This window comes from Toxoplasma gondii, chromosome II (assembly GCF_000006565.2).
Source record: "Toxoplasma gondii ME49 chromosome II, whole genome shotgun sequence".
Taxonomy (NCBI): Eukaryota; Apicomplexa; class Conoidasida; order Eucoccidiorida; family Sarcocystidae; genus Toxoplasma; species Toxoplasma gondii.
In genome coordinates, this window is record NC_031469.1 from 254,439 (window position 1) to 269,332 (window position 14,894).

The following is a 14,894-nucleotide window of genomic DNA, read 5'->3' on the forward strand; positions in this document are numbered from 1 at the left end:
CGCTTGTGACACATCCGCATCAAGGCTTCGGTAAACAGTACTGGTCAATTGAGCATCGATGCTTGACGAACAGCGGGCGACATGAAGGCACTGTCATTCTATGCTGCTTTCGTTGAAAAGCAAATAAATGATGTGGCTGATTGTGAATTTGGACTGTAAAGCAAAGCATCCAAGACCCAGAATCAGCGACCGATGTGGAGGTGTTAGAAAGCTCGTTTCTCCACCAGGACGCGTTGCCAAACCGGCTACAAGCCTTGGTCGAGTTTGGCCAGCAAATTACTGTCAAAGACTCGAATAATCACAACAGATTGGGCAGACACTACCGGTAAAGGCGTTTCTGTCTGCAATTCGTCTCGAGACCGGGTACCAGGGTTTACGAAAACCAGACAAGAACAACAGGAACAAAATTCTCCTGGCCTCTTTTGCTGCGTTATTTGAAGAATTTGGACAAAGACACATAAACGGCCGGCAAGCCACGTGACATCGTAACACGACTCAGGCCTCGAAAAGCGAAATAAACTGTTGGTAGGCTCGATAACCACCACGGGTGCTTCAAGTACATGTCCGAAGCAGCCACGGAACCATCTGTTTCACTTGTAACGTTTGCCATATCAAATTTTCTCGTATTCTAGAGCTGCACTGCGACTCTAGGCTCAGCGTTGCTGGTCGGTGTCACCGTCTTCGTCTGGTTCGGTCACCAGGGATCTTTTCGCTTTTCTGCGTGTGTTCGCTACAGCGTCTCACCGAATCAGAGGGCAGTAACACGGACACTACGTCGCTCGCGTTATACCGCAGAACTGTATGTTTCTGTCGTTTTTGTTTAGTCTTCTGGTGTTCGTCTCTTCCTCCTTCTCTGCTGTTCCGAAGGCCCGTGGACAATATCGGCGGCGACAATCAAATCTGTCGAGCTTCTGCTTTTTCCCGTAGCAGGGAGTCTCTGCAAAGAGACTCCCCGTGCAAGTCTCCCTCTAGGCATCGGAATGCTTCTGCACGACTGCCGCAGAAGAAAGCCGTTTTGTGTGACTGAGAGTAGCTCTGCATTGTCGCTCCCCTTTGATTTTTTCGGGCGGTTTGGAAGGTCAGAAGCAGGCAACGCCAGCACAGCGACAACGTAGTTGTCTCCTTCCGTCTCCGGCGACTGTGGGTCTTTTTCTTGTGAGACACTCCGAGGGTCAGCTCTCTCCTCGCTGTCCGGTTCTTCGTCAGGGAAACCCTGCGATTCCTGTCCAACCGTCTCGTCAGAAAGGCCACGGTCGTCACCCTCACGCGCTACCTTTTTCCTTTTTACCAGACGGATGACTCTGACGCCGACGCCCCTTCGCCTTTGCATCCGAAGTGCCGATACTCGGATTCTTTTTCCTACGGGAAAACGCGTACGAAACCCACAAAGAAAAACTTCAAACGTGTAAACACACAAACACACACAGGCAAAATGTGCAAGACCGCCTTGTCGCCGGTCTTTTCGAGTTGCCACGTTGCTTGCCAACTCGTGGTTTTTGGAGGAACTCCAGGCAAAGACCGGGCATCTGTTGCTACCATTTCGGACCCAAACGCCTCCTCAAACTCGACGGAGAGATCGTGTCTCTTTCCTCGACCTAAGCAGCGAGTTGCAATCCCCCCTCCGCGTTACACGCATGCACGAGCACGCCGCCTCGCGGCCGACACAGAAATCCATCAAGAGAGGCACAAGAGAACCTCAGCGAGAAGAACATCGGTGGAAACAAAGGGCCTCCTGAGCTCTCGCTCTGGACACAGCTGCGACGACACAGAGATTGTCCTTCATCCAACTGCGCCGTAGTTCAGAAAAAAGAGCTGTATCGTTCAAGTCAAAGGAGACACATTGAAGGATACCTAGAGACTCTCCTCACTTTAAGCCGCACCGTCGCGCATCGGGCGTGATGTCAGCATTGTCACTTCAAACCGTTTGTGCTCCTAGCGATGCAGAAAGAGAAAATTCTCTCGAATACGTCTGCGGTAGAGTGAAGTCCAAATTGAATTCACTCCGAAAGCAACGGGCGTTGACCAGCGCGGGCACTTTGCAGCAAAAGGCTCGCTGCATGCTGAGCTGTTCCTTCTTTACACAAACTTACCAAAGCCCGCAGCAGTGACAATCAGAAGAGAAGGTTCTGCTTTTTCGTTAGACGACTCGTTTTTGCTCTGCGTCTCATCGCTGTCTCCTTCCTTTCTGCTCTCCGTTTTTGCTTTGTCTTCTTTCACCTCCGGCGGCACAACCGCCACTGAGGCCACAGAGTCCCCGGCACTGGCAAGTGAAGCACAGGCGCATCACAAAAACACATGGAATGAGCAGAACGCCGAAAGACAAGGACAATTTTGAGGGGAAACGCACGACAAAGGGAACCCAGCGACGATGCAAGACGGAGAGAAAATGGTGAGAGCGAAAATGGGGAAAGGAAATCCATAGACAGAGAAGAATCGGACAAGAAACGACAAGAGGGGAGAGAATGTGAACAATAAAAAATCTGAAGAACAAGCTGGAGAGTTGCTCATGGGAGAAAGGAGTCTTCGAGACACACACGCCTTGGCTTTTGAAGCACCCTTCGTGGGCTTGGTGACCGGGAGGAAACGACTCGAGATGCCATGGAACACAGACGAGGACGAAGCGACAAAAACTGAAATTGTACTTTAATGAAAAACCAAGGATGAGCAGAGAAGGGTGTCCAAAGGCTGCATGTACTGCGCATGGAATCCGCTATTGCGATTGAATAAAACAAGAGAAACAGATTGACAACCACACGAGTGCAAGGCTCAAACCTACAGCAGCCTTTGGCGCTTTCCTTTTGTAACAAAACACACTTTCACAGTCGAAAACAACTTCAGACAAGGCTGAAGGAAAGTGCTTCCAAAGTCGAAGGAGTTTCTGGACCTACCGCAGACGAATTGCACGGACGCCTCGCGTCTTGCTGGAGCCAGACGCACGAAGGGAAGAAGCGGGGAAACGGAGACCCATGCCTTGCCTTGTGACTGCAAACGCGAGGCAAAGGAAAAATGGAGAAGCGAGAAAAAGAGAACAAACATGAGACGAAAAGACAGACCCAAAGGGAAAACAAAGAAGGTAGATGAATGTGAATTGGAAGAAACAGACTGCCGCTGTCCTTGATCATCGACTGGTGCTTTTGAAAACGCCGAGTGTCTGTTGCGTACTGGCACCCGCCCCCAGCAGGCGCGCAGAGACCTCTAAAAAATATAGAATTTTTCGAGCAAAAGTCACGTGAGACCCAAGAACCATGCGTAACCCAGCCGCGTGATCTGGAGCCGTTGGGACGATGGAAGATCAACCGAAGGCGTTTGTCGTCTCTTCTCTCCATCTCATGTTTTTGACCTCTTCCGTCCGCCTTTTGTCTCTGGCTGTGAACGACGCCGACAGGTCTCTTGACGGTCTCAGTTTTCAAAGAGACTGGGAACGCGACGGCGGGGACCAGGAGAGCAATTGCGCGCTTTTTCAAACTTGCACTCACCAATGACGATGGATGGCGAGTTCGTGTCTCTCTTCTCTTCGCTTTTCAAGTCCGTTCTCTCTCCTTCCGCTCCTTCGCCTCCCACATCATCTTCGTCCTCTACCAGACGACTTCCTGCCTCTTCTTCTTCCTCTTCTTCTTCCTCTTCCTCTTCTTCTTCTTCCTCTTCTTCATCTTCTTCTTCTTCTTCTTTCTCTGTTGTCTCTTCGTCCTCCTCCTCCCTATCCTTTTTTCTAGCTCCACGTTCTTCGTCTGTCGCGTTGCATTCGCTTCCATTTCCCCTCAGATGATTTATTTCCTTGCCGGCTCCCGAGACGCGTCCGCGCGCGAGCGGCTCGACTTCTTCTTCGAGCAGCGCGGCAGCTCGGATGCTGTCGCCCTGCACCAGCGAAAGGAGTTTCTTGACTTTTGTCTCGCAGCGTCTCCCGAGAATCCGCTTCAACTTGATTTTGGCGATGCGTCCCTGATCCGTGACCACGACCAAGAACTTTGCTTTTCTGCTCTTTCGCGAACTCTCTGAGGCCTGCCGGACACCCCTCGCTTTCTCCCTCTGCGTTGGCGGAGGGACGGCAAGGACCGCGGCGACTTGGGCGGCCTCTCGCAACAGAGTTCTCTCCTTTTCTTCTCGCTTCTTCTCTCGGTTTGCGGCGTCCTCTGCGAGGGCGCCAGCTGCCGCGGCACTCTCGCCCAGCCTCCGCAGGGCCGCTGGCTTCTTCCAACCTTCAAAGAGAAGCTGAGGCAAACTCGTCCCTCGCGAGATGCGCGACCCCAGAGGAACTCGATACGCAGGCAACATCGACACGTACCCGTTCGCAGAAAGGAACAGAAGACGGTCTTTCGTCCAGCAGCTCCAGACGCCTTGAAGCGAGGACGCGCCGACAGCAGCCGACTTCCCTTTCACTCCTCGCGTCTGTGCTTCATCCGCTTCGTCGCGCTCCAAGTCTGGACTCTCCGCAGAAGCGAGTGAACGCGAGAGACTCCGAACGCCCAACGCGCCTCGCCTCAGGGTCGGATACACAGACAGGGGCAGACGTCGAACCAAAGCAGGCGCAGACAGGAGAACGACATTCCTACACACCCGCAAAAAAACAGTCGACCAGTGCTCCCCTTAGCCTCTTACGGAAACCACCCATCGACCCACCAGTCGTGCTCATTTTCATGTATACATATCTAAACCTACACACATATATAAATATATATATATAGATATATGTATATATTTATATATATATATATATGAATGTGCATGCGTAGACTTACATGTTTGTACACAGAGAGAGTGGTACAGAACGATTGAACCGAGGTGCATACGTGTGCGTCCCGTACACGAAGGCATCGAGTGATTTCTCTTTCGTCAGTCGATGCGTCTCGCTGTCTCGCTCTCTATCTGTGTGGTGGAACAAGTCGAAACAGGGTGGCTCGTGACGAGAAGTTGGTGTGTAGAAGATGCAGGGGGTTTCGTACCGTTGGTTGGAAATGAAATCTTCTTTGTTCATATTTTTTATCTCCCCGAAAGGCACACGCGCGTCGTCTTGATCTTCTTCACTCGAGTCCCCTTCTCGATCCTCTTCCGACGCGTCTGTCTCCGCCTCAGTGGAGGACTCGTTCACATCGCGAGACACTAGTGTCTCTGTCTCGCCTTCTTCTTTGAGTCGCTTCTGTCGGTCCACAATTCCGTCTTTCCTCCACGTATCTTGACCCGCGAATTTCTTTCTCTGCGTCGACGTCCGGTCGTCCCTTCCCTTCTCTTCAAAGCCCCCAAGTCCCTCTGTCTCCTCCAACGCCTGCCCCTCGCTCCCCTCTTCGTCTCTTGCGTCCGTTCTCGCCTTCCCTCTCTCCAGGTCTCTTTTTCTCACGTTTTCTTCTGTGTCATCTTTCACGGGGTTTTCCTCCTTTTCTCTGCCGTCCGGTCGACGGCTGTCATGGCGATCTGTTTCTGCGAAGGCCTCCTGAGAGTTCCGAGCCGTCGTCGCGCGCGCGTCCTCTTCTCTCCGCGCTCTCTGTTGGGCTCTGCGCAGGCCTAGGACCTTGGTTTTTCTCGGAGCTTTGTGCCGCGTCTTGTGCGCCTGCAGTTCCTCCACCATCAACTCGTAGATTTCTCTGTCGTGCGCCAGTAGAGACGCCAACTCGGAGAGTCGATTCTTCTGCGCCTTCGCCTCTTCCTCCAGTTGCCGCCTCTCCAGGCGCGTCAGCCGAGACAGCGTCAGGCGCAGCAGCGCCTGCGCCTGCGCAGGGGAGAAGCCCAACGGCGGCTCTGCGAAAAAAAAGAAAACTTGGAAAGTGTACCGGGGCGTGATTAAAAAGAACGAGCGAGAGGCCAGACGCGAGAGAGTGACGAAGAGAGAGAAGAAAGAAGAGAGAGACGGAGAGCGAGAAGCAGCGAAAGAAAGACACTGGAAAAGAGACACAAGTAGAGGGAGAAGGAGAGAGGACGAAGAGAAAAAGACACAAACAGAGAACGAGGGGTGCATCTCCCCCTCGCGTCTGGTGTTCGGTGAGGATGGAAAACGTCGAACAAGAGGGGTCCAGGGAGAAATGGAAACAAACGAACAGAGCCTCACCCGTGAGTTTCTGCTTCGCTTCGTCTGCACTCAAGCTCTCTCGGACTGTCTGCACCACATCGTCCATGAGGCTCACCGCCCTCAGCAGTCCCTCGAGCAAATGACTGCGGGCCTTCCTCTCCGCTTCTTCCGCGGCCAGCAGCCGGCGCAGTGTGTGGAAACGAAAGGCAATCCAGGACAGCAGCATCGATCTACAGAGGAAACGCACAGACGGTGTGTCTCACCGCTCCACGAAACGCAAGTCCGTGGGTGTGAAGAATGCGCGAAATATCCAGGTTTTGTGTGTTTTCTCTGTCCCGTCTCTTGCGTGTTTGATGGGGGTGTGCCTTGTTTATGCATGCATGCGGAAATATAGACGAATGGAACCTCAGGACGAGAGGTGAAGCCCAGTATGTGACTGTGACCCCACAGACGTCTGTGAGCTCTCTTTTCTGTGAACGCGGCTTTTCCTTTTCGTCCTCCAGAGAACTCGGGGAAGGGGACTAGAAGGCGAACGCCAGACAGGGCTACGACGCGCGACGCATGCGAGCGGAGGCACTCGTCGCTCTCTGCCTCCGTTGTCACTCGGTGTTCCCGTTCTTCGCCTGCCATTCTTCGCGTCCTCTTTTTTCGTGGTTTCTGATTTCCTGTGTCCTACTTGAGAGAAAAACGAACAGGCTTCGTGCCTTTCTCGAGGGCAATGAGGTGCATCGGTATGTACACCTGGAGATTCGTATGCTTCAGCAGCAGCGTCAAGATCGTGTGTGCATCTGCGTCTCGACGCAGCACGAGGACAACCCGAATTCCTCTCCAGTCGCTCTCGTCACGGACGCCTACGGAAGCAGCAAACGAACAGCTCTCACGGGGTAGGAAGGAGAAAGCAACAAAACATATGTGGGTTTTGATTCCTTGTCGAGAACGATCAGGTCGACTCAGACACAGGTACCTCGACACCTGGCGACGTCAACCGTAACTCGTAGGTTCTCAATCCCGGGCAGTCTCCAGAGAGGGTCTAGCGTCAATGTCGGAGTGGGCGACTACGGCGGAATGTGTACTGCATGCCACAATGTAGCTTTGTTTCTCTGGGGAAGAACGTGAAGCCCGTAGAGAGCATGCTGATGGCGAGTCCCGAACATACGGGACTTGGCAGTCCGTGTTGATATGCCACAGCGTATCCCCAGTGGGTTCCGTAAGATTGAACAGGCGCATGCACAGTCGCCGACAGTACTCCAGGTTTCAGGACTGGTACTCGAGTTTCACGAGTTGACAAGGCTTCGTAGATTTACAGGCGCAAGAACATCTCACTTGTGAATTACATCAACTTGCTCGAGTCACTGTTATCGCATGTCAACACAAGGGAACTACGGCCAGCCAGGCACTCTCGGCGACCGCCTCTCCTGCGCTTCCTTATTTACTTTTACCTACTGGGCGTCTACGCAGTTGACGGTGATAGACGCCCACAGCGAGAGAGAACGCACCGAAGCCGGAGGACAAGCACCACACTTGAGAAGTTTTTCCAGCGTTTTTCGGCGAACGGACGAGGAAAGAGGAGACTAGCATGAGGCGCTGATCAACTTCTAGAGGCCCTGGAAGAGCACTGGAGAACGCGAGGCGACCATCAGCAAGTAGGATAGTAGCCCTCGCAAGGAAACAAAGTGTCTGTTGAGCGCAATAAATTCCTTGAAAGTTGAAATCTACTTTCTGACCGATACTTAGTCGATGCCAAAGCGCCTGACTTACTCGTGACGCCTTCAAGGAATTTCACAGAAATCATCTGTGCAATGACCTGCATGACGGTGCTCTGAAAAGACAGGAGACATAGTGACAGAGAGATGGTGACAGCGGATCCCAAGGAGAGTTTCATAGGGCGAAGAGGACCGAGAAGAGAACCGGCAGGGAAGATAAAGGAGACAGAGTAGGTACTCTGTTAGAGAGGTGGGCACGAAACACAAGAGCCAATGAAGCCTCAGTCCAAAATGGCGAATACGAAAACGATACACTTTGCAAGCGTCCTCTCCAATTTCCCGTTCCCTTCTACTCACGCATCTACAAAGAAAACGCGTACCTGAACATCTACAGACATACGCCTATCCATTTATCGCAATACAACTAAACGTATAGATACAAGTAAATATGCATACGTGGATGTATATAGGAGTGACGCATTCTGTTTTTTGTCACGTACCTTGTTGACGCCGTATGGGAGCTCTGTGATGACGAGTCTTCTTTCATTTTTTCTCCCGTTTCGTATGTTTCGATCTGCTTCATCGCGTTCGGCCTCGTCCTCGGCGTTGCGATCACGTCCGGGGACCGTGTCTCCGTCATCGTCTTCTCCCTCCAGGTGAAATCTGCCGCGAAGGAGGACGCGACCTCGACCTTCTTTGTAGGCGCCGGGGATCTCCTCTGAATTTACGAGGAGACCTCCAGTGGGGAAATCAGGACCTGGTACAAGTCTCAGAAGCTCTGCGTCTGGCAGCTCCGGATCTCTGGAAGACAGCGAGCATCCAGAACTCGCGTTTCGGCGTTGAAACTTGAGAAGAGAGAGCTAAAAACCTCGTCTTTAATCATGTTCAGAAGAACCCATCAACGTGCAGCAAATGGATCAAATATGTGAAGTGGTGTAAGGTTTCCACTCCAACTGAACGCAGGGCCTTGCGAGGCGTCCCGTACATACACCGTCACCAGTTGCAGCAGCCACTGAAGGTTCCTCGATGTGCCTCACAAAGTTCGCATGTGCTTATTCTCGCAAAGTTGTTGCAGTTTCGATGTTTTAAATGAAGACATGTGTCCAATGAAATCGGAGAGTTTTCTTCTGAGTCTCGGTGTTTTCCTTGGAACCAGTATCTCTTCCAAAGTAACAGAACTTTGAAGCAGTCATGCCTCTTCACACGCACTGAATCCGCAGGTGGAAAACAAGTCACTGGCTTTTCACAGCCGCCCTCCGCTTCACCTGATCAGGGCAATCGTGGCGTCCAGGATCTCGTGTAGATTGTGAGGCGGAATCTGCGTGCTCATGCCGACGGCGATGCCCGAACTGCCTTGAATGAGGACTAGAGGGACCGACGCGGGAAAGACGACAGGTTCCCTCTGAAAGGAAAGGGAAAGAACGAGTCACAGGCGTAAAACGGAAACGTATTCGGACAGCCGCGCTCAAGAGCTTAGAATTACCGTTTCAGTAAACCCTGCACTTTATCTGTCGAGCAAAGGCGACGAAGCGCGCAAAAACGAAAACAGCGGCGCGTCCGAACCGGCAAGTTCACGCACGAAACGAGGAAATCGGAGATCGTGTCGGTTCATGGGGAAACGACTTCCGAGCCGCCTGCAGAGACGGCCACCCCGTTTTACAGTGCGTGAGAGCGAGTCCAACTTCAGGCGGAATCTAAGTGCTATTGCATGCACAATAGCTTCTACTAGGTTTCTTATTCACGGGCGCAGGACCGAGAAATCCCGTTCGATGGTGTTAACGAGGAGCCGAGCTTCTGCTGCTGCCTGGTACAGCAATTCATCCCTTGACTACTAGAGCTGCGGTCGTAAATCGTTCGCCGGATGACACAAGCCGGCTATTCGACGTTCGACGCTCAGCCTGTACCTTCAGAGTCAGGAATGAGGTAAAGTTCGAACCCGCCGGGTGTTGATGCAAATGCTGTCCGAACTGACATGAGGTTACGCGGAGCTGGACCCCCAGAAAGTCATCCAAAGTGAAAACCGAATGGACTGTTCAGGATCCTTACCTCGTTTGCGTCAAAATTCGGTCTGAACGGGACGACTTTGTCGTCCAGATTCTTCAAAAGTGCATCTTCGCTGAAAGCACGCAGAGATCGACTTCCGTATGCCTGTCATGACGAGGAAACGCCTCGGAACAAGACTGAATTACAAACGCGAAACTTCTTTCGACTTCCATGAATGGAATCCGAGATTACACTGTCTTACTCCCGCGGCCTGCACCGAGTTGGGCGCGAAATCCCTCGAGGTGCTTGCATCCGTCAAGCGACACCGCTAACGCCCTGTGTCTTCGAAAACGCACACATCCGCCGTATGACCGAGCTGCGGGCGAGGAGCATTTTTGAGTCTTCAGGTCTGAAACGATATTGAACGTTCATCTATTTATTTGTCTACATATATATATATATATATATATATGTCCGTGGATCGCGCTTGTGCCATGGCGTCGTCTTCGCACTCGACTCTTCAAAACCCCGAGGCATTAGGAACCGCAGGTGAACAGCCCAAGGCGTTGGTATGCATCGCCATCTCGCTCTGTTTGTCTCTGCACTTTGTACGAACAGCAGGACGACGAAGAGGGAAACTACCGGGCCCCTCAGAGACATCCCGGCGCGCGCGCCTTTCGGTAAAAAGGGAGTTTATCGATATCTAGAAATCGCGTTGTTGTGTCCTCAACAATGTCGAAGGCGTTTCGAAGAGACCCACCCAGCGCGGCCTCCACTCCGGAAAGGCGAGGCTACCCCCTCAAGAGTCACTTGCAGCAGTCGATCGGTGCTGAACCCCTTGAGATTTTTTTCTCCCAGCTCCCGACCTGTCTGACAGGGCCTCAAACGGGCTGTCCAGTGAGTCCATTTTGGAACTTCCAAGCGGTCGTTTTACGCTGCATAATCTAATTCGCTTGACGGACCGAACCACCCGCCTTCGATCGATGCAAGGCCTCGGAATACGGCAGTGTCCGTCTGTCCTGGAAAAGAGGACGTTCTTTTCTCTTGCTCACCAGAATCGCGTGAGGCGGCACTCGGTGTAGCGCATCGCAGCCGGGGGATCTCCGTCGACTGAGCCGAAGTTCCCATGGCCTTCGATTAGCGGATGTCTAGCCACGAACGTCTGTGCAAGTCTGAGGAGAATCGCTCGAGAAAACATCTTTGAGTCTGCGAGCATGCATGCATGCTTCCGGCCAAGGTCACCGGGGTCACTGGGCTTCCCTCGCAACACGGCAGTGGATCCCAGTTGCCCGCCGAGCGCAACAGAGTCAAGAGAGAGAACATGGTACACTGTGAGACGCTGAAGAGACAGAGATAACAGAGAACGCCCTTTCCACGAAACCGCACGGAACTCTTTCCAACCTTCACGCTTGTGTGGTGTACGTACATGTCACCTAATACACAGGACAGGACGAAAACACAAGGAAGACAACTGCCCGACATATCAGAAATGGAGAGAGCGGAGACTGTTACGGGGGAGAGGCAAGAAAAATCAGAGGTGGTGGAACGGCAAGATCAGTCGTCTCTTTGGAAAATGACGGAAAGAGAGTTTTCTTGTTCGCGAAAGTCGGGCGTTAGATTTGGAGCGACAACAAAGATGTGCGTGGACGTGTAACACAGACTTCCGAGAAACAGGCGAGCTGCATGCACCGCCCCGAGAGAACGTGAAGTTTCAGGAAAAACGAGAACACCAAAGAAGGTCGAAAAGGCCTCCAAAAAAGGAGCCGCAGTCGAATCCAGTTCCAGCAGACGCAAAAGCGAGAAGGCTCAGACGACAGAGATGTCCAAAACGAGGGATCTAGGCACACACACAAAGAGAGAACTATCGCACAAAACAAAGGGAATGATTAAGCGCCAGAGATATAAAGTAGAGACAATGACAGAGAGGAGGAGGGATTAACAGAGAGACGGGTGCGGGCTAGATAGACAGAGAGGCAGATATCCACAAAACAGATAGATACGTGGACAGACACTTAGATTTATGAGAGAAGGAGAGAGAGGCAGACAGGTGAAGACAGATAAAGAAGAAGAGCCAAAAAGACAGATGCAGATCGGTGGATACATGGAGAGACAGAGAGCGAGATAGAGGTGAAGAGAGATGGATACCTACATACATAAGATAGATGCACAAGATAGGCAGATCGATGGATAGAAACAGACAGATGGAGAGAGAGAGCGACTACGCCGTAGACAGCGCGAGAGCGGTGGAATGGCAGAACGGCACAAAGAGGCACATAGATACACAGCGAGAGCAACTCAGACACAGGAGGGTCTATGCCGATGTGTAGACACCAGACGCGAGACGCAAGCGAAAGAAAGGTCGTTTCTGGAAGAGCCGCGGCGGTCGCTTGGGCTCTTTGAGGTTTGAGATCAGACTGGACGAGAGAAATCTTTCAAAAACGGGAATGGAGAAAAAGATGGACGAAACGAAGAATGCGAGACGTGAAAAGGAGGAAAACAGGCGGCATGTAAGGAAATAAAGAGAGTTCGAACGGAGAAAGAGAAGGGAAGCGAGAAGCGGCTGACCTGACAAGAGCGTCGTAGACTGCCTGGTCTCCGTGAGGGTGAAATTTGCCAAGAACCTCGCCGACGACGCGCGCACACTTTCGGAAGCTTCCAGAAGGGTGCAGATGCAATTGCTGAGGAAAGGCAGAGCCTCAGCGGGAAACATCGGGAGAAAGAGAATGTAGGACGCAAAAGCGCGAGAAAGTCGAAAGAAGAGAGAAGACCAACGTTCACGCACGACGAGAATTACCCGGCAAGGATTTTCCTACCTTTGGACCGTCATAATACAGCTCGGCTGGTAGAGAATATCAAACCTAATACGAATTAAGTGAGATAAATACTACACGGTTGAACCACCTTCCTCGAAGTAGCCAAGGGACCAAATATGGTACCGGAGAAAGGAGGTTTGTCATGACTGTAGCACCCCAGAAACTGCTCCTGACTGTAACGGTACAAGCTGTGAACAAACGACTCCTTAACTTAAACTGAGGCATCAAGACGGAATTGACGAAGGAAGAACGCATGCCGAAGACATGAGGAAATGGGAGAACAGAGGGAAATGTGGAAAGAAACAGTCGGAAAACGTGAGAAAGTGAGGAGACAGAGAAGAGAAAAAATCCTTAAAACTTAGAGAAGAAATTTGCAGCTGATACGCAGACGAGGGAGTGACGACATGAAACATGTCAGCCCTACACAGTAGACGCACTATGGAAAATGCCTTAACATGCTGGTCGTCAAAAGCACAAACCAGCGTGGAACCGGTGAACAGAGATCTTCAAGATCTGAACCACGATCCTCCAGCTCGTTAAATAGATGTGAGACACGGTGAAAACCGACAGCCAACAAGACAACGTTACAAAAACGAGGACGGAGGGTTTATGCGTTATCGAGGAAAAAACAACTGTGGGAGGACTCGAAGAAAGCGAGAAGAAAGCAACGAGGTAAACACGAGAAGCCGATTCGCGGCACACCTGCATTGCGTAGATAAGCCGCCTATGAACAGGTTTCAAGCCGTCGCGAACATCGGGGAGAGCGCGAGAGAGAATGGTGCTGTACGCGTAGCAGAGAAAGCTCTTCTCCAGTTCCTCGACAAACTGAGTATCGAGAAGGGCAACGTCTTTCGCATCTGAACCGGTGGGGGCGGGGCGCTCTTTGCATTCACCTTCTTCTTTCGCGAGAGTTCGAGGAAGAGTGCCTTCAGAAGCAGCGAGAGAAGAGACAGACGCACGCGAAGGAGAGAGACACCACGAGGACTGCAGGAGAGGAGCCAGTCGGACGAAGGGAGGAAGCCGAGAGGGCGGAGAAGAGGGCAGAGAGGCCGTCGCCGTAAGACTGGAAGGAGGAACGTGAAGAAGGACAGAGATGGGTGGAAGGCGCTTCTTTGCTGGAGCTCGTTCATGCGGAGAAGGATCTATGAATCGAGGAAGCAGAGAGGAAGAGAGGCCGCTTCCAGCAAAGCAACAGGTACCATCCCGGTACCCATTTCCATCCGAGATGCTATGTGAACAAGCATGCGGTCGTCGACACGAACATAAGCCGCTGTTAGAAAACGAAGAAGGAGAAGGAAGAGAAGGAGGAGAAGGAGGAGAAGGAGAAGAAAACGAAGAAGGAGAAGGAAGAGCAGAGATAAAGCAAGGGATGTGTGAGGAGACAGAAGAGAGGAGTTGCCGATGAAGAAGACGGGTGGTTTGAGCTGTGCGGGCGAACGGAAGGCGAAGAAGAGAAGAGAGCTGTGAGGACGCCGAGCGAGGGAGAGTAGAGCTGACAGAAAAAGAATGGAGATCAGGAGGAGAAGGGTCTTGTGAGGAGGTGGAAGAAGAAAAGAGAGGCAGGTTCAACCTCGCGCCATGTACAGGACACCGAGAGAAGACACAAACAAAGAGAAAAAAGAGGAAGCAGGAAGCAGACGAGAGGGGAGAGTGAAACACCCCCATTGGTCTTAGCGTCGATGGGTTTGCTCAGGCGTCGAACGCACGCAGATCGAAGCCTGAGAAAAAAGAAGGCCCTTCAAGAAATACGGATCGATGCAGCAACGAGAAAAGAAACTCGAAACATGGCGAGATAAAAGAAAAAGGACATACACTGCCTCGGTATCTAACGTAGCCTTGACGAACATCCGTACACAAGGGGTACGCATACATTCATACTGGTTGTCGCCTTCTAACTCTCTCCGGCGAGGTGTATACTTGACAGCCAACAACGATCGACTAACTGTACAGGCATCATTCACTTCGGTAGTTCTTTCCTCGAGTGTCTCCAGTCTGCCAGTCTGCACGGGATACACACATTTCGGGGATCCTGCAGGTCGAACCCCCAGAAACAGTTGAGGAGAGGAGCGGAGACGGCGCGGGAGAGAAGATTTATCGATTCTTGGTCTCTCTGGGTTCCTGTCGCTCTCTTCAAGAGGAGCTGAGAAACCCACAAGAAGTAAATTCCAGTTCATACTCGGACGACGGAGCTCATTCGTCTCGCGGGCGTCTGTCGAGAGCTGTTCAGGGCACCGGGGCCATTGCTGCGGGGGGTTCTGTGTTTGCGTCCTTTGTTCGCCTCCACGGAAGCCAGGAAATTTTTTGTATTTGAAGCCAACAAAGCATCCCGGTTGCGACAAATAAATAAGGAAAGAGAAGAGCGGATAAAAACGCGAGAAAAGTGACAGAACCCCGACA

At 51.9% G+C, this 14,894-nt stretch overlaps 1 protein-coding gene across 1 annotated transcript; it reads right to left on the reverse strand.

The window, feature by feature from the left end:
- TGME49_221330 (DNA gyrase/topoisomerase IV, A subunit domain-containing protein) lies at positions 1–14,879 on the reverse strand. Its single transcript, XM_018779913.1, has 14 exons — positions 13,200–14,879; positions 12,250–12,362; positions 10,737–10,856; positions 9,748–9,817; positions 8,967–9,103; positions 8,202–8,502; positions 7,757–7,817; positions 6,675–6,849; positions 6,038–6,228; positions 4,941–5,730; positions 3,477–4,546; positions 2,889–2,982; positions 2,091–2,260; positions 1–1,359 (listed from the first exon to the last, which is right to left on the reverse strand). The coding sequence occupies exons 1-14, from the start codon at positions 14,160–14,162 to the stop codon at positions 821–823; spliced, it is 4,794 nt and encodes a 1,597-aa protein (XP_018638261.1). The 5' UTR covers positions 14,163–14,879; the 3' UTR covers positions 1–820.
- Positions 14,880–14,894: the final 15 nt, after the last annotated feature.

Bases quoted from the DNA above. Each gene is read 5' to 3' on its own strand.
- TGME49_221330 (XM_018779913.1), bottom strand. From the start codon at position 14,162: ATGGGGGTGTTTCACTCTCCCCTCTCGTCTGCTTCCTGCTTCCTCTTT. The intron at 6,229-6,674 runs GTAGGACACAGG...TTTCCTCTGTAG, and splicing joins CCTGTTCGTTTTTCTCTCAA to ATCGATGCTGCTGTCCTGGA. The intron at 5,731-6,037 runs GTGAGGCTCTGT...TTTTTTTCGCAG, and splicing joins AGCGAAGCAGAAACTCACGG to AGCCGCCGTTGGGCTTCTCC.